Source organism: Stegostoma tigrinum, chromosome 6 (assembly GCF_030684315.1).
Source record: "Stegostoma tigrinum isolate sSteTig4 chromosome 6, sSteTig4.hap1, whole genome shotgun sequence".
Classification (NCBI taxonomy): domain Eukaryota; kingdom Metazoa; phylum Chordata; class Chondrichthyes; order Orectolobiformes; family Stegostomatidae; genus Stegostoma; species Stegostoma tigrinum.
In genome coordinates this window covers 25,362,360-25,387,627 of record NC_081359.1, presented here as the reverse complement: position 1 = coordinate 25,387,627, position 25,268 = coordinate 25,362,360, and the positions used below count along the sequence as shown (strand labels likewise).

Genomic DNA, 25,268 nt, shown 5'->3' with positions numbered 1-25,268 from the left:
CCTAAGCATATTATGATAACTGCACTACATCAGCAAGTGTATCACAGCACATCTGCTTACATATCTTGCTTCTGTGGAGTCACATTAACTAATGACATTCTTCATATAATTCGTTTAGCTGCTGTATCCATTGTCCAAGAACTATTTTATGCAGATTTGGGTTCTTCACATATAAAGAACACGAATTAATTTCTAGCTGAGCAAACATTTTATACAATAAATAATGCAGTTTTTCATGCTATGTAATATATTCAAGAACTCGACTAATTTTTCTAAAATGTTTATCCACGGGATGTGGGCATTGCTGACTGGGCCAGCATTTATTGTCCATCCCTAATTGTCCTGGAGAAGTTAAATATGAACATTTTCTTGAAACACGTGTGTGAGAGATGCAGGACACATAGCGTGCTTTTGAGCATAAGATATAGGCAAAGTAGGCCACTCAGCTCATTCGTGGAGGAGATTCAATCAATGAGATCAAGCTCATAATCATCAATCCACTTTCCTGCCTTTTCCCCATAACCCTAGATTCCCTTGCAGATTATCATAGCCTTATATACTTAGTCTACTAAACACATATATACTATATATTAAAATGTATGCTTAAGATGCTTTGTATACAAACAGAAAATGTGCTTGACAGCCCAGCCTGTGTAGCCCTCCAGATTTTAAAAAAAATCCACCGATTCACTACTCTCAGAAGTGATTCATCCACATCCTTGACTTAAATGGGTGACTCCCTATTCTGAAATTAAACCCTCTGCTCCTAGAGTCACTCAGAATGATAAACAACCTGTCTGCATTTACCCTTTCAAGTCTCCTAAGAATCAACAAAAACATGATATCAACAATCCTTTAGCCATTTTTCTATTTTAAAAGATTTTACGATATTTTACCTGCCACTATTTTACATGATATTGATATTTCACTCTACCCTCTGTTTTATGTGATATTTTCAGTCAAGACTTTCCAGTTTACAATATTTCACCCAGTATGTCTGTTTTAAATGTTATTGATATTATATCACCTCAGTTCCTCTCTATTTTACATGATGTTGATAATATATCACCCAATCTATCCGTGTTTTAGATAATATCGACAACATTTTATCGATTCCCGTGTTTTACAAGATATTGATATTTTCCTTGTCTCGTTCCGTTTTATATGAAACTGATTATATTTTACCCCAGTCTCTCTTACTTATTGATGGTATTCCACCCGAGGCACCCTTAGTTTTACATGAAATTTCACACCAATCTCTCTCCATTTTATATGATATTGATGAAACTTCACCCCAGTCTCTCTGCTTTACCAGACATTGATGATATTCCATCCCAGTTTCTCTCCGTTTTACACACTATTTGACACTAGTGTCTCTCTCTCTATTTTAAAGTGATATTTAAGTAGATCTTACCTTCAATATTCCTCTCACCGAGTTCGTTGCCTTGAATGTCCCTCCCGCAGCCGCTGGCCAATCAGCGGCTACCGCAGCGAACGCAGCCAGCCAATCACCTGGTTTGGATGGTGGCAGCCAAAGAAACACAAACATTGGCAAGGGATATAGCCAATTACCGGTCTCAGTTATCGTTAGCCAATCGGAATGTCTCCTTGGGCGGTGAGACGGCAACCAATCGGCGGGTGCGCGCCAGCATCAACCAATCAGATTCAAACGGCAGCCAAGATTCTAAACGGCCGCTGACCCAGAGGAAAACCTTCACAGTGATAATAAGTCGATCCCGTTTCATCGGTTGGACGCCGACCGGTTATTTCACAAGATTTATTACCACAGTTTCCTGCTTGCTACGGTGACTAGTTTAGTTTTTTTTAAAGATGTGGTGATGTAATGGGCGGGGACCGGGCGGCTGTGGTTCCGGGTGAAAGGTGGAGCAATGGCGAACGCTGCTAACCTGAACGCGGTGAGGGAGACCATGGACGGTGAGTGTGAGAGAGAACCGAGTGATTTCGTGTTGAAGTTGGCGGTTCTTGTCTTCCTACCGATCCTCCATGTCATTAAAAGGGAGTTGATCGCGGCTTCATCACTCCAAATTCCTGGGAGGGGAAGAATGTCGAAACGTTAATGCTGCCTTCCCTCCACAGGAGCAGCCAGACCTTCTGAGTTTCTCCAGTGTGGAGCTGGAGGAACACAACAGGCCAGGCAGCATCAGAGGGAGCAGGAAAGTTGATGTTTCGGGTTGGGATCTCCACTACTTTGTTTTACTTTCCTTCTGGATGGAGAAGGATGTACCCTACGAGCAAAAGATTTCAGTAGACAGCTCATACCTGTGTTCCTCGGTGACCAGAAGAGGTGATCTCCGTTCAGACATGCGAATATGATTCGACAGGGTGGATATAGCACGCCCCTCCGCACACCCATGTCCAGAACCCGGAAGTCACAGCCTCTGAATGAGGGGACAACCTTTCAGGGAGTGAGATGAGGAGGGACTTGTTCTCGCGGAGGATAGCAAATCTGTTCAATTCTCGCTCAAGCATCCCCCCACCCACAAAAAAAACTGTATAGAATCCTAGTTCTTGAGTATTTTCAAGAGTGAGATGGATAGCTTTCCACTTTTAAAAGTAATATCCAGGGATTGTGTAGGAATTGGTGATGACGGAGAAGCCATGACCTCATTAAATGGCAGACTGGGCTCAAAAGGCAGAATTTCTCTTTTATTCATTAATGCAATGTGGGCCTTAGAATGATCTACTCCTATTTCTTAGATTTTTATGCTTCTTGTCAAATCCATTTAAGCATGAACAGTACACAGCAAGCTAATTTGACTAGGCAAGTTCAAAAATATAGGCCCATACAATTTACTGTGCCTCTTGTTTCCAGACTGCAGGGGTTCTACAAGCCATTCAGCCCATTGGGTGCATATTGACCCTTCAAAGAGTTTTGCAGGAGCACTGCAGCAAACCTGAGACATAAATGTTAGCCAAGGAGCACAGTGGTGTGTTGAAGTTGCAGGTAATTGGAGCTGTCATTTTTGCAGAACGTAGGTGTTCTGCAACATGGCCACCCAATCTGCGTTTTGACTCCCCAGCGTAGAGGAAACCAGGTTGTGATCTGCAAATACAGTAGATGAGTAAGTGAAGCGGATGTAAATCACTGCTTAATCTGGAAGATGTCTGGTGCCTTCGATTGTGACAAGTGAAGAAGTAAACTGGCATCTCTTACACCTTCTGCACATTTCTGGGAAAGTGCCACAGGGATGTGGTATGTATTGGGAACGGAGGAAGCATGCACCAAGTTATACCATAGGAAATGGTGCCTGTAGAAGACTCACAAGTAAGAGAAGGGGAATGTGTCTGGTGACAGCATCACACTTGAGGTGGTGGAAATGGTGGCTTATGAACCTTTAAATGTGATGCTGGTGTGGTGGCAGGTGAGGACCAGAGAGACCCTATCCGTGTTAGGGTGGGAAGAGGAGGAGTGAGGACGTAAGTGCGGGGGATGGGTTGGATGTGGCTGAGGGCCCTGTCAACCATGGTAGCAGGGAATCCTCAGTTGAGAAAGAGGTGGACATTTCAGTGGCCCCTTGCAGAAGCTGGCATCGTCAGAACAGATGCTACAGAGAAAATCCGCAAACAGGACTGCCTGGGCAGACCATTGTTTCTGCGTGATCCTGGCCCACAAATTCTTTTGTCCCAACCCGATTTGATTTTCTGTTTTTTCCTCTCCTCTCCAGGTCCTTCCCACTTACATTTGTGATTCTTCTTATGCTTTGCCAATTTCCAGCTTGTGTGACTCCTGCTCCTCACAATGGGCGTGCAGTCCATTACACCTCCAACCACCAATGGGATGATCTCGGGGCCCTCCACTACTTCCTGGAAGAAGGCCTGAACTGCCCTGTATACTTCCTACTCTTCCGAGCTCATCCTTACTTTGAATAACTGCCCCTTAAACTCCTCTTATTTTCTTCAAATTGAAACTGTGGCCGTAGGTATCAGCATGCCAGTAATGCCTATCTCCTTATGGGTAGATAGAATATTTCTTGTTCCAGCTCTTCTTGGGGCTCCTATCACAACTCCTTCTCTGGTGTATTGACATTATTGATGCTGCTTCCCTCATCCAGAATTGGAAAGATATCAATTTCTCCTCCAGCTCTTCTCTCCCCATCTTCAAAATCTGTTTCCATTTCTGGGGATAAGCATTACAAACTCATCAATTCTCACAGTTCTTGGTCTATACTTGCTCATACGTGCTTCCTGTAAAGAGTCTATTCCAACGTTGTTTTCAACCAAGAATTCCCCGCTGCTGTGGTCAACAGGATCTTTAGCTGTGTCCAGCTCATCTTGTGCAATTAAACCCTCGTCCCTTCCCTTACTACTCCAAAACCAATAGGGTCCCAGTGGTCCTCATCGTCCACCTCAACAGCACCCACATCCAAGGATCATAAGACACCATTTCCTCCACCTCTAGCAGCATGCCACCAACATTCTCCTCTCTTTCCTTGCCAGCTTTCTGCCAGGACTGTTCCCTCCTAGCCACCTTGGACCACTTCTCCTCCACTCCCAACACCACCTTCTGTTCACGTGGCAACTTACCATGCAATTGCAGGAGGTGTAAAACCTGCCCATTTCCTTCTTTCCTCCCTACTGTCAAAGGCTCCACCCACACCTTCCAAGTGAAGCAGCAATTTTCCTGCACTTTACTCAATCTGGTATATTGCATGCAGTGCTCACAATATGGTCTCCTCTACACTAAAAAAATGAAATGCAAATTGGACGACCGCTTTGCCGAACACCTATGTTTTGTGTACAAAACATGACAGCTTCTGATGGCCCGCAATTTCATCACACCATTGTGTTCCCTAGCCAGCATCACTGTTTCAGGCTTGCTGTGCTAACGAGCAAAGCTGGAAAACAGCAGTTCATTTTTCACTTGAGGATCCTGGAGCCTTCAGGATTTAGTATCAGCTTCAGTAATTTTGAGGGCTTGAAGACATTTGTCGATCTCTCTTTTATTACCACATTCCAGGCCCTATCATCATATGGGCTTCTGTGATGACCAATCCATTGTCGGCTATTAGTGGACCCCAGCAGCATCCAGCGATTCAGCTACGTTGACCATTACGCATTCCACTGTTTTATTGTATTTTTTGTCAGTGTTAATGAGAGCAGCAAAAGCAGCGTCTTGGATTTGGTGATGTTTCTATTGGGCTCCCATGAAATGTGGGGAAGACGTGGGAATTTAAAATAAAACAAAGAACTTTGGATGCTGGAGATCTGAAACAAAAATCTGGAGAAACTCAACAGGCCTGGCATCATTTGTGTAGAGAAAAGCAATTGAGGTTTCAAAGCCAGTGACACTTCTTCAGAATTTGAAAGAAAGGTTGAATGTCATTGAAAACCATGGACTCATAGGGTGGAATTCTTTCCACTTCTCCCTCTCTCTGTAACAGCTTTACTTTGCATATCTGGAATGCCTTACAAGGTTATGTTTTCTTTTTCCCTAATTTTCAACTTCTCCCACTTTTCACAGCTGATGGGTTACATTGGAGGCTGCCTAAACAACAGCGGTAATTTTGAGCTGTCACTGTTCACTCTGGGAGGAAAAGTGTGTTAATTGGTGTCGGTTGCAGAGTTTTGCTGTGGAGGCAGATGCTTTCTTCAGAGTCATGGCATAATAAACTGGGTATAGCAGTGCAAGATAAACACTTGACTGAGGAGACTGTGTCAAATTATGTCACATGCTTATGTCAACATGGCTGTGCCTAATTTTCTATCACAGTGCTGGAACCCTGATTTCCACATCCCTTTAGCCTCGAGAAATCTATTGCTTTAAGTAAAATTCAATACTTTGGCCTCTGCAGTCTTCTGTGATTGAGAATTCCACAGGCTTACCAGCCTTCTCATCGCGGTCTAAAATGGCATATTGCATATACTGAAACCTTAATGCCTTGTTTTGGTTGCCCTAGCCAGGGGAAACGTCATCCCTGCGTTCAGTATGGCCAGTTCTAAAAGAATTTTGTATGTTTCAATGAAATCTCCCCATTTCTTCTGAACTGCAATGCATACAGGACCAGTTGGGTCTAGTTAGGAATTTCCTGCCTAAATGCAATGTGGGTCAATCTACAGCATGTGGACGGCAGTGGTTCAAGATGACAGCTAGGGATAAGCAATAAATGCTGGCCAGCCAGCGATGCCCATAATCCCACAAGTGAATAAATATTTTTCTTTTAAAAATGGGCCCAACCTCTCCTCATGTAACACACCTGCAACTTCAGGAATCAGTCTGGTGAACTTCACTTAAATGCTTTCTTGGATAAACACCTCAGCTTGAAGCATGCCCATGTACTCTAGTTACTGTGGGGAGAGAAACTCATTGAAGTGTCAATTTGATAGTTTCAGCACCATTTTCATGATATTTCCCAGGAAAGACAGAACTGCAGTTTCAAGCAGAAACAATTCGGAGCCATCGCTGCGGGTTCATAGAACATAGAACATTACAGCACAGTACAGGCCCTTTGGCCCTCGATGTTGTGCCGACTTGTCATACCAATCTCAAGCCCATCTAACCTACACTATTCCATATGCTTATCCAATGGTGACTTAAATGTACCTAAAGTTGGCGAATCTACTACCATTGCAGGCAAAGCGTTCCATTCCCTTACTACTCTCTGAGTAAAGAAACCACCTCTGACATCTGTCCTATATCTTTCACCCCTCAATTTAAAGCTATGCCCCCTCGTGCTTGCCATCACCATCCTAGGAAAAAGGCTTTCCCTATCCACCCTATCTAACCCTCTGATTATTTTATATGTTTCAATTAAGTCACCTCTCAACCTTCTTCTCTCTAGTGAAAACAGCCTCCAGTCCCTCAGCCTTTCCTCGTAAGACCTTCCCTCCATACCAGGCAACATCCTAGTAAATCTCCTCTGCACCCTTTCCAAAGCTTCCACATCCTTCTTATAATGCAGTGACCAGAACTGTGCACATACTCCAAGTGCGGACACACCAGAGTTTTGTACAGCTTCACCATAACCTCTTGGTTCCGGAACTCGATCCCTCCATTAATCAAAGCTAAAACACTGTATGCCTTCTTAACAGCCCCATCAACCTGGGTGGCAACTTTCAAGGATCTGTGTACATGGACACCGAGATCTCTCTGCTCATCTACACTACTAAGAACCTTACCATTAGCCCTAGAAGTAAAGGATAATTAGAAAACCTCAGATCAAGGAAATAAATGCACAATAAATTTTAGGAATATGAATGTCTGCATCTCTGCAGGCGTTCCTCAGGGTATTGTCCTAGGCCCAACCATCTTCAGCTGCTTCATCAATGACGTTCCTTCCAACATAAGGTCAGAAGTGGGTATGTTCGCCAATGATTGTACAATGTACAGCACCATTCGCAACTCTCCAGATATGTCAAGCTGAAATGTTTTTGATATTGGAAATTGAGCAGAATACTTGTGGAAATTTGAGGTTCAATTCAAAAGAAAGGAAACTGAACAAATGGGGCCCCTGAAGATTTATATAGCAGCGATATCTAAAATACACCATTCTGATTTGTGATCTGATCAAATTGAATTTTGGTGAAGAACACTGGAAGTTTTGACCTAGCGTGGAGAAGTGAAGCTGCTAGAAAACTGGTAGTAATAGTAGGACTGTTGCTGCAGTGCTGCACACCTGACTGTGGCGCCCAAAGCGACGGTTTTGAGAAACCAGTAAGGGAAGCTGTGATAACTGGGTTGGATTTGCAGATCCAAAACTTGCACCAAGCACAGAAAAGATTTACAAAAACTAGTAGATAGGTTTTGTTAACAGCAAGCATGAATGTTAGAATGAAATCAGTTAAAACCAAAAATGATGCATATCTCGATCACTAAGAACAAATCACAGAGAAAGAATTAGAAATGCAGTTATCAAAGTATATCTGCATCTGGAAGTTGCCACAAAGAAATAAAAACAAGGATGGCTATGAGAGAGGCCAGATTTGGTAAGAAGAGATTATTTTCTGGTTAGCAACCAGAGTACATAACTGATTGTAGGGAGTTTGGTTTGGAGCATTATTTTGTATGTATGAGTAATTCTATGCATGAATTAACTAACCTGTAAGTAATGTTTGATCCATCTTGATTTCTGCTTTGTTACAGCGTAAAGTGTAATCTCTGTTCTTTTTGTAGTTCAGAATTTCATTGCATTTTTAAGTCATGTCTTTACAGAAATCTTAACAGTAGTGTCTTCTAAGATGATAACGTAATTGAATATGGGATGGGGGGGGTGTAGTTAGATTCTGAATATTATTACTGGCACTCATGGTGTCTATGTTACTTAAATTTGGGCAGCTGAAGCCTAATTGTTGTCCAGGTCTTGCTGCATGTAGGTATCGCCATTTCACTATCTGTGTGGTTGTGAATTAAAACAACCACCTACAGTCACCAGTAAATGTCTCTTGGTTGGAAGGAAAAGTGATTGATAAAGCAGTTGAAAGTACTTGGGTGCAGGACAGTACACCAAGGATCTGGCACAGTTTTAATAGGGTAGTGGTTATCATGTTCGCCTTGCACAGTTCAATCCTGGGTGGTGACCAGTCTCTTTCCTCGGGGACCTGGCCAAAATGCATGCTCAGCGTCCCTACCTCTGACCCAAAGGTTTGGGTTCAGGCTCTGCCTCTTCCAGGGGTGATCAATAACATCTCTGAACAGATTGCTTACAAAATTTTTTAAAAATGCTTACCCTGAAGAGTTGCAGTGGTAGTTTCCCTGCCTCTGGCTCATGAGGCTGAGTTCAAACCCCATCTGCTTCACTGGTGTGTAATAACATCATTGAACAGGTTAATTAGGAAAAAATGTAAATACCCTGAAGAACTGGGTTCTTGTGGCATAATGGTAATGCCCTGCTCTGGGTGATAAGACCGAGGGATTAAGTCTCACCTGCTCCAGCAGTGTGAAATAGCAACTCTGAACAGGCTGATTAGAAAATATCTAAACAGGAATTGCAGCAATTGTCTTGAGGTTCATATGGCTGCTAAAGGAGATCTGTCGTTGCCTTGTCTGGCCTACATGTAACTTCAGATCCTTGGCAGTATGGTTGATTCCTGCTTTTCTTTGAAATGACCTAGCAAGTCACTCAGTTGTACCAAACTACTCACCATTACATTATCAGAGGAAAATGAGAATGGGCAGCAAATTGCCAACAAAGATTACCTCCCATGAATTTTTTTTAATTGGCCTCTACCAATCACAACCATGTGCTGCAATGACTCCACTCAGTGCCGACCACCCCATTCACTGCTCTCCACCTGACACTACCCAGCTTACCCCATTTCGTAGAAGATAACTTGATATTGATGAAATCATTCCAGCCTCTCCTCAGAAATTCTTTGTGCAGTAATTTTTAGATATTAATTATTTCAACACAGGGCCGACATCTTCCAATAAAGACTGGTGGAACTAACAAATCCCATGAACCTCCGATATTAAGGAATATACAGATTTGGATAAGGAGCAAAAGCCTTGTAGCAGATACCGAGGACTGCAGAATATGCAATGGGAAATTCATAAAGGAAATCAGAAAAGCAAGATGGGGTCATGAAAGAATAATGGCAGGAAAATAAAGGAAACTGCTAGGTTAATTTACAAGACATTTAAGGATAACTAAGGAAAATGTACAGCCCATTATGCACCGCAGTGGTAATTTGTGCAAGGAGCCTGAGGATGTACGTTGGGTTCTAAATGAATTTCTGTGGTGGTGTTTGCTAGTGCGAACAATTATATGGGTGTAGAAATCAGGGAGACGGAATTTGTCATCAATTAAGGAATTAGCACAGACCCTCCTTTCTGTCTGTGTAGTCTGGTAACTTAAAGTACTAAAATCTACAGTGCAAGATAGAATTTAACCCAGGCTGTTGAGTGGGACAAGGAACAACATGTCAGGCAATAATTTTCGAACTGTCCCTCCCCACACGAGACATGCCAGAGGACTGGAGGGCAATCAGTGTGTACTCTTATTCAAGTGGGGACCAAGAGATTAACTGGATTCTACAGGCCGGTCTAACGACAGTGTTGCAAACTATTAGAAGCAATATTGAGCAATATAATTAATTTGCACTTGGATAGGTAGGCACTAATCAAGATTAGTTAGTACAGTTTCATTTAAGGGGAGGACAAGTTTGGGCTACATGATTGGTTATCTCTGAACAATTCAGATGTATAAATGAGGATAATGCATGTAACATACTTAGACTTCAGCAATGCTTTTGATAAGGTTCCTGCATAGGCTGTTACCTTCACCAGTGTCCTATCAGATCCTAGAATAAATTTAAGTGGAAATAAAGTTTGTTAGTCAATTTGAAATTGAGATTTGCATCCAAGTGTGGCATGGAACTGTGCTGTGCAGCACAGTGGTTAGCACTGTTGCCATAGCGCCAGGGACCCGGGTTTGATTCCAACCTGGGGTGATTAAGTGGATTTTCCACGTTCTCCCAGTGTCTACGTGGGTTTCTTCTGGGTGCTCCGGTTTCCTCCCACAGTCCAAAGATGTGCATGGATTGGCCATGCTAAATTGCCCTTAGTGTCCAGGGATGTATAGGCCAACTGGGTTAGCCAGGAGAAATGCAGGGTTACAGTGGAAGATTAGGGGTTTGGATCTGTGTGAGATGGTCTTTGGATGTGTTGGTGTGGACTTAAAGGGCCGAATGACCTGTTTCCATACTGTAGAGATTCTGTGATTATGAAAGGAATACTTTTGAAATTGTTGACCATGTAATTTTAAACATGTAATTTTTTTAATGTAGTTACCTTTCAATCATTACCTATCAGTTAGACTCAAAATCTCCCATCGACTGAAAATACCACTGAATGATGTCTGATGTCTGGTAAAATAAGCCAATTGAAACCCTACAAATCTCTGAGACTAATTCAGAGTGGGGACTTTTTGTTTTCCCAGTAGTTCCAGGAGCTAATTTAATTGTACACTGGATATTTAAACTTGCAAGGTAATTGCAGCATGGTCTGTATTTTGGGACTTAGAAAGGTCTCCTAGTGCGTCTTTCAGGGCTTTTCTGGTCAACAACTATCCAGAGACCAGACAATCTGGATCACTGTTTTTAAACTCGTCTTTGGAAAGCAATAGCATCTATTCATCATACATGTTAATTGTATAATTGTAGTTGTATTTACCTTGTATAATACACTGGGGAATTGCTTAGGATCATTATACTATCATTAAAAATCAACGGCTCTCGCTCCTTATATTAGATGTATATAAAGGTTAATGAATCTAAAATTTCTACAGCATTTGGTAAACTTTGCTTGTTATATCTTGTATACAACTAGATATTGACCATGTCTTTCTAATTTGTGTACTTGCAATTTCTTAGTCATTACCTCACTTCTACCTCCAGCATTCAATAATACAACTCAGCCTAATGTTAAGTTTTGATAGTCATTCCGCCGACGAAATATCTGCATTAAAGAATTTTAAATTGGATACATTCCTAGTTCTACAAAATATGATGGGATCATCAGTTAATTAAATTTATTATAATTAATGTTTTAACAGAGGCTGTGAACTTGCACTTTTGGTTTTTCCTTCAAATATCTGAAGCATTCAAACTCTTTAAAGCTTTTGATTTATATGTCAAGCTTTAATTAATCCTCCAATAAAGCTCTAATTTAATTGTATCATCTTTCTCCAGATTGACTGACTGTATTTCAGTCAGATTTAGAACATGAAAAGTGGCCTGTATCCTCATCATGTCCACACCGATCGCCAAGCACATTTCTTCTTTAATCCTATTTTCCAGCACTTACTGTGCTGTGGAGTTTCAGTTCTTCATCTGAAGAGTTCCCTCTCTGAACACCCTTTCAGTCGGTGAGTTAGAAGTATTCTTTAACCTGTGGTTGAAGACACTTCCTTTCCTTGAATCTCCTCGAGACCTCCGGCACCTTAACTTAAAACTATGCCCTCTGGTTATTGACCCTCACCTAAGAAAAGGCAAAAGCTTTTCCTGTCTATGCCCCTCATAATTTTATGCACTTCAGCCAGATTCCTTCTTGGCCTTTTCTGCTGTAAGGAAGATAACCCCAGGATATCTAGTCTCTCTTTGAAGCTGAAAAGCTCCAGTTTTTAGAATCTTCTGTGTGCCCTTCCTCTAGTGAGGTAACTGGAACCCCATACAGTGCCTTGATTAATAAAATCAATTACCTCATTCCTTAATGCTGCCAAGGATCTATGAAGGCTGTCCCATCCTCTGTACTTCTAGCATCCTACTATTCATTGTATTCTCTTGCCTTGCTAGTTCTCCCAAAATACATCACCTTGTACTTTTCAATATTCCATTGCTTCTGCTCTGATCGGCCCATCTAGATTCTTTTATTCGAAGACTTTCCTCCACGCTATTCACTGCACCAACAATTTTCATGTCATCTGCAGACTTACTGTTTGTATCTACTACATTCTTCTCAAAAGCCTTAGTGAAGTTCATGTAGGCAATCAACTTGACAACCTTCAACTACACACCTTGTCTTCTCTGTGGAAAAACTCAGTCAAATTTGTTGAACATGATCTCCACCCTCCTACCCACAAAAGCTATGTTGACTATTACTCCTTGCCTCTCCAAAATGAAGTTTAAATCTGTCCATCAGAATTTTTTTCAATAGATTCCCTGCTCATGATTTTAACTCATTATCCTGTAGTTTCCTGGTTTATCCCTATCTAATTTCTTGAATAATGGTACCAACTAAATGATAGGATGATAATATGTATTAATTGTTTTACTAACATCCTGTGCTGTGAGAGAGAAGTGGGATGATTTTGCAAATGGGGAAAGTGGGATTATCCTGTCATGCAGCTACACTTTCCTCCCCAGTGTGGTATGCTGTGGGTAAAGAATTGAACATCTTCGTGGCTGCATGACTGCTAACAGACAGCATTTTAGGAAATGTTTCAATGTTTGGGATGTTTTCTCCATAGTCACAGATAATGGAATTCATCTGGCAGTATTGTCACTTTTGCATAAGGCCTTACAACAACTAATAACCTTGAGACCATTGCGATAAAGCCAAGTAAGCAGGACCTTGTTGGTTCCTGTTGGGTCATTAGATAACTCATGTGCCCTCTTCTCTAGTCTGTTGATGAATCAGTAAGGTGGCAACTGTGGGGACTACAGTCTGTAGCTGGCTAGTGTGTAAGAAGTTGGCACTTGACTTGAACCTCCTTGCTGCCTTTTGAAGAGGCTGCCATGGGTCTTTTCTTTTCTCCTTCCTTGTATTCATGTTGTAACTTACCTTCTTACAATAGAGAATTACCAGAGAGCAGATAAAATTCATCCAGTTTAAGTTCAGGCAGTTAGTGATGTCTGTGCAAGTTGCTGTGAAAACAGGGTCCAACTCCCTACAATGGGCACAGCTTTCTCAAACTAGGTGGGCATATTCATTGGTAAATAACAGAGCAAGATAGTTCATTAAGTTTCCGAGCCAGTTCCCCGTTGTAAAATAGAGCGGTTCCCTGAGATATACACACACTCTTTCTTTCTTCCATGTGTTCGCTCTCGCGCTCTCGCGCTCTCGCGCTCTCGCGCTCTCGCGCTCTCGCGCTCTCGCGCTCTCGCTCTCTCGCTCTCTCGCTCTCTCGCGCTCTCCTCCACCACCCGATGCCAAGCAAAGCAGGAGACACTTCACTATGCGCTTGTTGCAATCATTGTCTTAGGAATTGAATAACTGTTGGTAGAAGGCAAGTGTCCAGATTGTATTTATAAAAAGCAGTTTTTTTTCTTGTCTTTTCCTGTTTGGAGTAGAATAATAAACCTTTCTTGTGTATCCTATTGCCTGGACCTGAGAAGATTAGTGTACTTATTGATCTATTTGTAGCATCATTACCTGAGGGGTTGGGAATACATTTCATTGAAATACTTGAGGCTTGTGTGTGCTTTAGGAAATCCTTGTATTCAGAGAGAAAAATCTGTTCACTTTAGCAAAACAAGCAAACCTCTCATGCTTGGCTAATGTATATATTGAGATAGTTACAATTACAGAACTATTATTTTGTTCTTAAATTACTTCCTGAAGGGAATTTCCCATAATCTCTCACATGCATAAGCAATTTAGAATGTAATCAACTTACACATTTAAGTAACTTGCGGATATTATAACATTGTTACATTATTTCATCGAGTTGATTTGTAAATGACTGTGTATGAACACCACCTTTGTTCACTTCCAATTATGACCTACTATTCATGAAGGTTCAAACTTGATGTTTCTGTCAGTTGGCTTCAGACAAAGATTGTAAAATAATGTTGATCTATGTGTTTGGAAATTTTTCTAGTTAATGCAGTGGTGTTTTGATTTGAAGTGCAGCAAATGGCCTTCAGAGTGACTAATGAGTGTTGAAATACAGATGGCTGCAGAGCCGAAGCACCCAGTCCTACTACAAATTAAGCTGCTGGTATACAAGTAACAGTTATGCCTTAGGTGGGAGCATGGTTGCAGAGTTCATCTCCAGAGATTTAAACATAAAATTGAGGCTGACCATGTTATATCGAGGCTTGTGTGTTGGATATAAAGCTCTCATGGAATAAACTTGAAGAGCTGTGTGGTATTTTCACTGATAACCTGTCCAGTATTCACCCCAAAACCAGCATGATTGTTATGCTAGAACCTTTCTGTATGTAGGTTGCTTTCTGCATTTCCTAGCTTTTATAACAGCAGTATTTCATTGGCTTACAGCACTTTTCGGACACCTTGAGATTGAAAGGTACCATGCAAATGCAAGTCGCTCATTCTTGTTGCTATCACATGATCAAATAACACCTGTTTCTTTCAGTTCTTCTTGAAATTTCAAGATTGCTGAATACTGGTCTTGATATGGAGTCTCTATCAATTTGTGTCCGACTTTGTGAACAAGGGATCAATCCTGAGGCGTTGGCTTCAGTTATCAAGGAGCTGCGGAAGGCTGCTGACTCACTTAAAGTAAGAAAGATTGATGTAAAATAAAATTTGCATGTAACATAACATCGCAGAATTGTTCAGCAGAAAAAGTCTTTTGATCGTTAACACCTATGTCAACTTTCTGACAGTTTAGAACTGTTTACATCCTTATAAAGGACTTAAGGTTACATGTTGAGAACCCATACGTTGTCACAAAAGAATTACATGTGATGGATAATGGACATCAAACCTGTGACAGAAAGATTAATCAATAAAGTAACAGAAACCCTGCAGCTGATTTGATTGAGTAAATCTGCTACTTTTGCATTGATAGACTTTTTCTTTATACAAGTGAAAATTTCACCATTTACTTATGAAATTTGATATAGCTAGAGGAACAAATAAGCACTTAATTCCAGTTTTCTATTTGAGAAAGCGAATTGTTTATGGATGCATTTTGAGTGAATGAATCCAACAGGAAAAATGTGATTAGGAGAAAAGCAATGCATTGAGATTGGCACATCTTTGCCATGAAATATTGTGCTACACATCCAATTCATAGACCTGTAAGTTGACAGTTTCCTAAGAATGAATTGCAACTAGATTTCAAAATAGAAGATCCACGCAGTTGAGCAGCAATTGACACCGACAAGAATGTGCTGAGAAAGGGATTAACTGGTACTTAAATCTAGAAATGGAGTATAGTATAGTCAGCATGGATTTCAAAATGGAAGGTCATGCTTGAACTCCTCGTGGAATTTTTTTTTGGAAGGAGTAACAAAGCACAAATGGCTAAATGCAATAGATGTAATGCCTTTGTAAATTTACAAAGAGAAGTTGAGGTGCGATTTTAATAGATGGCTTTGAACTATGAACGGTTTTGATGGAGTAACCAAGAAAAACTGTTCACACAGCTGGTGTAATTAATGACTTTATGACAAATGGCCACATTGCTGATACAAGAAGAGGTCTGTTCTGATACAAATGTCCCTCAGGATCTTAAGGAAGTCCCAACTGGTATGTGTCTATGGTACTTGCCTGGGAGTTTTAAAATTCCACTTGTCAGTTTTGCCCTCCCTGGGTTACTCAGTAATTGACCAGAACAATGCAAACTTGAGCAGTTTGCCCTGCACTTAATTAACTGACTATAAATGTCTATCATTGTAACACACAGTAAATCAACTATAGAGCCAAAGCACTATACCTGCTTCAAGGTTTGGTCTTTCCATAACCATGATCGACACCTTTTTGTTCATGTACAGTGTTCACCCTCACTGTCAGTACTGAAGACAGACAGTTTATCCCATCCTACGCCACCTCTCCTGACTTGTTTTCTGGAATCTGTGACTCCTGTCTAACCACTGCCAGAGAAGTCGACATTGATGACAATGAGCAGGGGTTTGGTGGTGTGATATCACTGTCACAGATGAAAGTTGGAGGAGGTCGATCGCTGTTGGGAATGAAGAAGGTTGAGCTCAATGTTCGCACTAAACAAAGAAATACCAGCCATGATGAATGAATAATTCTCAACATACAGCCATGGGACATTTAAACTTATCAGAATATAGCATCTATTGTTGCTGTAAAAAAGGGTCATAGTTTGACTTTTTCTGACTATTTGCACTACAAAAGAACAGTTGCATTTCAGGTATGCTTCACATTTCTGAAGGTCCAGCAAGGAACAGCTTGGCTCTAACACAAACAAGGCACAGCAGAATGGCAATGCAATGGAAATCATCACTCCTTGAAATATCCATGTCATAGATTTAGGATACAGCTTCTGTGAAACGCAAACACAAATACAAGTATAGGCAAGTTGAGCTAACAGTGCTGTGTCTGATAATTCAGTGTCCTTTTCTGCAGTGGTCAATGTGCCACAATTTGGCAGATATCAAGTCAAATGCACTTTGTATTTTCAATGGATCTGAAGACAAATGTAAAATCATTGTGTGTGCATATCCAGCAGAGGAGCTGAGGAACAAAACAATGCATTGTATTGTACAGCTAGTGTTCGATCATGTAGCATAGACAGAAGATCTTTTTTTATAAAGGAATAATCTTTTGCCTGTGGAAACATTTCTTTCAAAAAAAAACAAAGGATTGTAATATTTCACATGTACTTTGATTTGGGCAAATTAATTCATATAAATCATGTTTAGACTAATTCTAGCTACTGAACACAGAATCACGACAGTGTGGAAACAGGCCCTTCTGTCCAACAAGTCCACACCGAACCTCAGCATACCACCCAGACCCATCCACCTGTAACCCACCTAATCTACACATCCCTGGACACTGTAGGCAATTTAACATGGCAATTCAGCTAACCTGCACATCTACACTGTGGGCAGAAACCCACACAGGCATGGGGAGAATGTGCAAACTCCACATAGACAGTCGCCCGAGGGTGGAATTGAACCCGGGTTGTTGGTGCTGTGAGGCAGCAGTGCTAACAGCTGAGCCACTGTCACCCCACAAGTGAGGAAGCACGTCATCTCTGGGTGGCTTTGAACCACCAACCTTCCAGTTAAGAGCTGAACAAGCTAACCGATTGTGACACAGATCTACCCAGAAGTTACACGAATGGAGTGTGAATAAAATTTGTTATTTCAGTTTTACCTACTGTATCCTATTGAAACATCCCTTTTTTTTTTAAAGACTTCAGGAATTGGTCAGTCATCATAATTTAAATATTGTAGTTAAACGTTTGACCAACTGCAGTGCAGTGTTGAGCACTTTTTAACATATTTGAATAATATAGGCAAAGTGGACATGAAAAACAAAACTATACTTTAAACACAAACTTCACATTTATTGTACCAGGAAAAATAACAAGTATCTGTTCTGTAATATGGATGTTGTTTCTCCTTAGGCTGCTGAGAATATGACTGGTTGATGTCAGCTTTATGACAGAGAACCCCATTTTGCTGCCTGTATCAGCTTGCGCTGAAAAGCATTGAGATGAAAGAATATATACAGCAAACAGAAACAAATCATTTCGTACCACAGAACATAAAAGTGGAAGGGTGTGGATTAGTCTATTGATATTGATATGCAAATTGTTGCTGTCTAGGTCCACAGTGAATTTGTTGATTGCTATTTAAAATAGATTTGCTTATTGTGCACTGTTGAGTTAAAAAGGAGCTATCTGAAAGCACTGACCACTTGCTAGAGGCTGGTTACTAACCATACACGGTATAATTTAACTTGGATTACTTGACTGACAATAGTGATTTTAAGTTTGACTGTAACTGTTACATATTGTATTTACAGTTCTTTGAGGCTTTTGTAATGCACTTCATCTCAAAGTATGGAATGACCCCCCTCCTAATATTTTATTCATATGTCAACATTGTATTGTGAATGTTATGCAAATATGCTTTGTTCTTTTCCTCTTTAAAATTATAAAGTACAACTGACTGTACAGATAATCACAATCTGAAAATTAACAGTTCAAATAATCCAATTAGTTTACAAATAAATCACATTTGCAATACTGCAAATTGTTATAACTGTTTCAATTTAGCAAAAGTAGATTGAAATTTTGCTAAATCCAAAGTTTTGGCAGATTCAGCAGGCTTTTGTTTTTTTTTCCCCGCAGGATGCTATCAACAAATTTGCTCTAGAATTATGGTTTGTGAGCACTGTATAGATTTTATAGTGCTTCTGCATAAGTATACCCTGCCCTTTAAGTCAATTTTGTAAACTAATTTCTTGTTTTGAACTTACTGTACAACCTTAATGTGGTTTTATATCAGTAATAAAAATTAAAGCAACTCACTAAACAAGCTTTTTCATTCAAGTTGTTTGATTTCTGCTATAATCTGTATATTAAGTCCATTTATGCTCCAGCTAAATATAATATTAAAATGACTATCAGATTACAAAAAAAGTCTTAATTTTGCAATGCTGGCTGTATTTAAACATTCTATTAGTACAGGTTCTGCTACAAATTGCGAAACTAATATTTTGTTTTGCACCTAAAATTAGCTTTTTCTAATGTGTACAATCAAATTATCAAAAAAAGTGCTTAAATCATGACATCCAAGATGTACCAAAAATTGGAGATCAGTCCCAATTGAATCCAGTTGACCATTTCTAACCTGTTTTCAGAGTTGGCTTGCCAATTTTTCATAAACAAATTTAAATTACATGCTGCTCACATCAGGAATGCTATGGAGCTGGAAGTACTTCTACATCCAGGTCCTGGATACATTTTGGGTACACTGCTGGTATTACAATTGTGCTTGATATTAAATTTGGTTGAGGTTAATAAATAGTAAAATCCAAAGGTTTTCGAAGGTAGAGACAAATGTGAAGTTAAGGGCACAATTGGATTGTGCACAAATATTATTATTGATAGCCAAGCAGGCCTTAGAAGTGGTGGTGCCATGGTAATCACTGGACTATTGATCTGGGACCCAAAGCCAATGTTCTTGGATGATGGGTTCAACTCCCATCGTGGCAGTTGGTCAAGTGGCCTACTCCTTGTTCCTCATTCATATGTATGTTTGTAAAGTTGGATCGGTTTTAAAGCGTTTGATAGATTGGCAGACTCAACCTGGCTGTTGAGTTTGATATAAATTTCCTCCTATATCAGCATTTTTAAAGATTGGATAATAAAATAACAGTTGGCTGACAGGATATGAAAACAGGGAAGTTAAATGTGATTAGAAGTATTTTCTCAAGTGGAGGATAACTGCTGATGTTGACTGCTTGGGCAGGAGGCTTGCTTCCATGTTGTAACTTCTGCCTTTCTGTGCATGCTTTCTGGCACTGCTTTAATAAAAGGTTTTAAAGTTCACAGCAATTTGTGTGCTGTGAAGCCTTTTTATTATTGCATCTCACTGCTGTATAGGACCTAAACTGAGTTCACTCTGGAGACAATAAAATACTTTGCCTACATCTGCCACATTTAGTAATCTGTCTCAATGATATCAAACAATAGTTTTCACAAAAGTAGGAATCACTGAGGAAAATCTAAAGTTGTATCTCTACAGCCTGGAACTCAATATTAATTCTTACTTTCAGCTGAATATGAAGAATTGTAAGAAATAGCTTGTCTCACCAACCTCTCCCATCCTTGCCCCATTGTAGTACAAATATTGAAGAGTAAGACAACACTTGTCATTTAAATTATCACTGACCAGAGAAAATTTCTGCTATTAACATTGAACATCCAACATCTTGAAATAAAATTGCATATTTACTTAGCCTAAAGGCTCTCAAGACCAAATTGGAAAAGGAAAAATCAGCACAGCAACCTGAGTGTTCATTCTGAAGATGCCAGCTAATTCCTAATTAAAATGTATGTGAAAATGTAACTTTTTAAAATATCATATGCAGGGCAAAGTCCAAATTTTGTTTAAATTAGACTTGAATATCCAAAAATATATTTTTCTGCCCCAAGGAAGCTATCATTGTTATTTCAACCAGCTTTATGTGCACATCTTTACATGGTGGTATATAAATTTGTTAGGCATCATTAATCTGTTTTTCTTTTCTGATTCTGCATCATGAAACTGCAATATTTTTGTATATCAATGCTCCTACATAATTGAAAGTTGTTGTTTCACATTTAGGATGACCGGGGTTTTGAAAGTCAAAACAGACATTGAAAAAGTCATGGAAAGTTTGGGCTCCATGATGATTGAAATGTTGATTACCACGTGCAGGGGCCTATGGGAGGAATGACTGAAGGTTTTGTGATGGAAATGGTAAATTGTTTAAAAGACATAATCAGCAATGGAGCTGTTGGCACTGTGTGATAATTCAGTTAAAAGATAATGCAGTGTGGAGCCGGAGGAATGCAGCTGGCCAGGCAGCATTAGAAGAAGGATCCTGATCTGAAATGTCAACCTTCCTGCTCCTCTGATGTTGCCTGGCCTGCTGTGTTTCTCCATCTCCACGCTGTTATCTCTGACTCCAGCATCTGCAGTTCTGACAATCCTGAGTGAGTGATAATTCAGTTGCCATATAATGGGATGTAAAGGGCGTTTTGCAGGAAGAAGGATGAAACTGCACAGATTTCTCCCCGTCCTGGTTATGTTTGACACAAAAAGTCAAAAAGTATTCTTGAATTTGCAGAAATTCAGGACAGCAGAACATTACCTGGTCACCCTAGTTATTTCTCAACAAATTAATAATGTCATGCCTCATTGAGACAGCATGTTGTAAATCAAGTCACACTACTGAATTGTCGTAAAAGATAAAGATTTTAAAAAGTAAACAGAATCCCCCTGTTTACCTATGTTTTAGACCCAGGATGATATAAAACAAAGACTCGTTTTCTACAGGCAAAAGACCTTTTTCATTAGTTTGTTGACCGGTGACCAATTACCAATGTGCTAATGCTGCCAATCAAATCTCCATTTGAACACAACCCTTCAGCTCCAGTTCATCTACAGCCATTGCAGTAATCCACAGCTGTGCAAACAGTGTTTGCAATGTGTATGAAGTTCCTTGTTTCGAAACCAATGTTTCAAAACTGATTCTTCTCTCATTCCCGTCCTCAATTAAAAATACCCAAAAAAGCAAAAAGACATGGTGTTCACATGCGTCCAGCATTGAAAAGATGAACTGCCATTTCAAAGAATATGTTACATTACAAAATAGATGATACACAAGTAACATAATTCAAGAGTTATAGCCTTTCATTCTTCCTCCCTCCTTAAGTAATCTTATATTGTCTTAGAGAATGCTGGAAACACTCAACAGGTCTGGCATCTTCTGTGGAGATAGAAGCAGAGTTGACATTTCAAGTCCAGAGTAATTCTTCTACCTCGAGTCAAAGTTCTATCTTCTGAAGAAGAATACCTCTGCTTCTCTCACCACAGACACTGCTAGACTTCCTGTGCTCCTCCAGCATTCTTTGTGTTTACTTCATATTTCCAGCATCTGCAGTGTTTTACTTTTATACAGTCTTAGAATTTGTTAAATCTTTAATTTATTCCAAATATTCGCACTCAGAACAGTGCATCTGTAATTGCATGAATCTTTTACAGCAATGTAAATAATAGTTACATTAAATGGTTGCATCAAAAGAATCTGAAAAGTCTCACAATCCGAGTTTTAAACTTCTCAATGAAGGTTAATGGATAAGTATAAATTGGTGTTTCCTTGTTGCTGTGTTGGACTGAGCCTTCAGAGTGCTGTTTTCTTCAGAGTATTCTGTTGTTTAAATGTGCTGTACCATAACATATCAGTATATACAAACAGTTTCCAAAAAACTACATTGATTATAACTTTTTAAAATTGATGTGGGATTCAGCAGAATCATTGCTAATTAATACAAATAAGGTCAGCAATTTCATTTGCAGCCAAATATACATTGTATCATTGAGATTGTTATTTATATGTTGTGGAAACGTGAAACCATACTTTTTAAATTTGACAGTTTCACCTTAAAGAAAAGGTACAAATTTGTTGGTGAATTAAAGTATCTGTTCTAATTATTACTTACTTAGTTACTACTTCTTTCTACCTGAATGATAATGTTCACAGCTTATGATTAATTTACAACTGCCTACCATTTATAAGATGATAGTTTTGTGCTGAAGCGTTCAACTCTGTTACGAATTACCTGGTATTGTTCAGGAGCCTCACTCTGCACATGTTGCATTAGCCTCAGAGCAAGACCGTGGGCTGAAAAGATTTGTGTCAACCATCTTGCGATCTCTCTTGCAGATGACCTTGTAGGTCATGAACCAGTGACCAGTTCACTGAACAGAAGGAGAAGTTCTTGGGCATCTAAAAGAGTTCACATTCTGTGCAGTGAAAAGTGTTTGGATTGTCTGTACAAATTGAAGCTCGGTCTGTTTAATTACCTGTGGCTAGGGGAAAGAACAACTAGGAAAAGTGAATGAGATCTGATGCATGGGCAGCAAGGCTGTTAAACTTACCAATGATAAAATATTGCAACAAACACAAGATATCAAAACTTATAAGGATCACAGATAAATGTAAATATTTGGGATGAAGCAGTTGAAATGAATTTGCACAAAAATACATATTTTCCTTTTGAAGATGAGTTAAAATGTATTACTTTGTATAAATGAATTGAGGATCTAATAGAATATCATTGACAATCAGATATCCTTGGGACATCAACTTCTCTAATTTTATCAAAATAAATGGTTTTCTACGGTTTTTTTTTGTAGAGCTTCAAGTTAAATCTGAGACAGTTCTGATATCCTTTCAGTTCCACTAAAAATCACAGGGCATTTTTGCTCTGGAATTCCCTTGCTAAGTCATTTCACTGTTTTACCTCTTTTCCTTTCAAAATGAGTTCTGGCTATGTTTTTGATTTGGCTTCTAATATCTGTTCTTGATAAATTAATATTCCCAAAATTGATGGAGTGGATCAATGTGAATTGATTACACAATAAGACAGCACGGACCCAGTGATTAGCATTGCTGCCTCACAGCACCATGGACCCAAGTTTGATTCCACCCTTGGGTGACTGTCTGTGTGGAGTTCACTCCAGATGCGCAGCTTTCCTCCCACAGTTCAAATATGTGCAGGTTAGGTGGATTGGCTATGTTAAATTGCCCATAGTGTCCAGGGATGTGCGGGCTATGTGATTTTTGCCATGGAAAATGCAGGGTTCCAGGGACAGGGCAGAGAGGATGGGTCTGGGTTAGATGCTGTTTGAAGGGTTGGTGTGGACTCGATTGGCCAAATAGTCTGCTGCCACACTGTAGGAATCTATTAGAAGAGGGCAGAAATAGGCCATTTAGCGTGTCAAGTCTGTTCCACCATTAAATGAGATCTTGTCATCACTAAGACCACTTTCCTGTCTTTTCCCTATATACCTTAATTCCCTTACTGATCAGACAACATTCTATCTCAGCCTTGAATATGCTTAATAACCCAGCTTCTACAGCCTTCTGTGGTAAAGAGTTCCAAAGATTCACTCCCCTCTAAATTCTTCCTCATTTTCTGTCCTAAATGGATGACCCCAAATTCTGAGATTATGCCTTCTGGCCCAAGACTTTCCCACAAGAGGGGATAACCTCTTGGCATTTATCTTGGAGAACCCTCTAAGAGTATGATACGTTTCAATAAGGTCTACTCATTCTTCTAGACTCCAATGAGTACAGGCCCAACCTACTCAAAGTCTCATAAGACAATCCCTTCATATTCAGGAACAACCAAGTGAACTTCCTCTGGACTGCCCTCAAATACTAGTACATCTTAGATAAGGGGACTAACAATGTTCGCAGTGTTCCAGATGTGGTTTAACTAAGGCCTTATATAGTTTAAACAAGAATTGCCTATTTTTATAAAAGTGAAGTAATGAGGATGCCTAATATCTGAATTTAAAACAAACTGCTTGAGAAACTCAGCAGATCTGCAGTATCTCAAGTGTCATAATGTGCTTGAAAGTTTATATGTTTCTCTCTCTACAGATGCTGCCAGATCTGCAGATTTTGCCGCTCTCAGATTTTATTTTTTTAATATTGTATACCTTTTGAAATAAATACCTTTTGCATTCCCTAATACCTGCTAATCTTTCATGCTAGCTTTTTAAAAAAAAATTGAGATAAGGACCCTCCTATCGCTCTGTGCTGCAGCATAATGCAGCCTTTCTCAATTTAAATAATATTCCTTCCCTCTATTCCAGACAAAGTGCGTAATCTCTCATTCTCAACATTAAACTCCACCTGACAATTCAAAAAGGATTGCAGTGAAATTTGGAATGGCAATTGGATTTTGAAATCACTGAGCTACTTTAAATACAGTACACTCAAGCTGCTTAATAAATATTTAGGTCTCTTGTGCTTTGATGAGAATATTTTTCTTTAGATGTAAATACACCACTAGATGGCAGAAAATAACCATTGTTTGTTCGAATTTGGTAGCCTTGTGTTTTCATGACTTGGTTTTTGACAATTGCTGACACCCGCTTCAGCAAAAAGATTTAATTTTCTATGGATTTTCACATGAAATGAGAGATGTAATAACAAACACAGAGTATTTTCTGCTCTGGAATTTCCTTGCTAAGTCATTTCACTGTTTTAACCCTTTTCTCGCTTTAAAACACACCTTCAAAGTGAGCCCTGACTCTGTTTTTGACCATCTACAATAATAGTTCATAATTTGGTGTCAAATTTTGATTGATTGCACTCCTGTTAAATATTTGGGACATTGCACTGTGTTAAAAGTGCAATATTAGTGCAAGTTTTTTTTTATCTTATGTTCACCTATTTTCTCAAGAATCTAAACTTTATAAAAACTCAGAACTTGTCAGAGCTGAATCATACAAGCAAGACTAGAAGCCTGCCAATGTTTGAGGTGGATTAATTTCAAATATTGAAGATGCTTTAACTCATTATTTAGAAAGACAATTTTTTTGTAAAAACTGTAATTTTGTTCAATTTTTTTATA

The 25,268-nt window shown here is 39.6% G+C and overlaps 2 protein-coding genes across 4 annotated transcripts in view; one reads left to right on the top strand and one right to left on the bottom strand.

The window, feature by feature from the left end:
• bora (bora aurora kinase A activator) overlaps nucleotides 1–2,335 on the bottom strand; it is a 29,264-nt gene extending 26,929 nt beyond the window's left edge. For both annotated transcript variants that reach the window (XM_048532356.2, XM_048532357.2), the window contains exons 1-2: nucleotides 2,281–2,335; nucleotides 1,415–2,049 (exon numbers count right to left, since the gene is read on the bottom strand). The gene's annotated coding sequence lies outside the window, so the exon portion shown is untranslated. The remainder of the gene's footprint in view (nucleotides 1–1,414; nucleotides 2,050–2,280) is intronic.
• mzt1 (mitotic spindle organizing protein 1) lies at nucleotides 1,814–18,668 on the top strand. Of its 2 annotated transcripts, none has more exons than XM_048532361.1 (3): nucleotides 1,814–1,935; nucleotides 14,775–14,920; nucleotides 17,751–18,668. In XM_048532361.1, the coding sequence occupies exons 1-3, from the start codon at nucleotides 1,890–1,892 to the stop codon at nucleotides 17,772–17,774; spliced, it is 216 nt and encodes a 71-aa protein (XP_048388318.1). In that variant the 5' UTR covers nucleotides 1,814–1,889; the 3' UTR covers nucleotides 17,775–18,668. The 2 variants fall into 2 exon arrangements, with proteins under 2 accessions (XP_048388318.1, XP_048388317.1); XM_048532360.2 differs by lacking the exon at nucleotides 17,751–18,668 and adding an exon at nucleotides 16,141–17,742.
• The last annotated feature ends 6,600 nt before the right edge of the window (nucleotides 18,669–25,268 follow it).

Coding starts and splice junctions, on each gene's coding strand:
- mzt1 (XM_048532360.2), top strand. CDS start 1,890: ATGGCGAACGCTGCTAACCTGAACGCGGTGAGGGAGACCATGGACG. Junction 1,936..14,774: donor GGTGAGGGAGACCATGGACG/GTGAGTGTGAGA, acceptor TGTTTCTTTCAG/TTCTTCTTGAAATTTCAAGA. Junction 14,921..16,140: donor AGGCTGCTGACTCACTTAAA/GTAAGAAAGATT, acceptor GTTCATGTACAG/TGTTCACCCTCACTGTCAGT.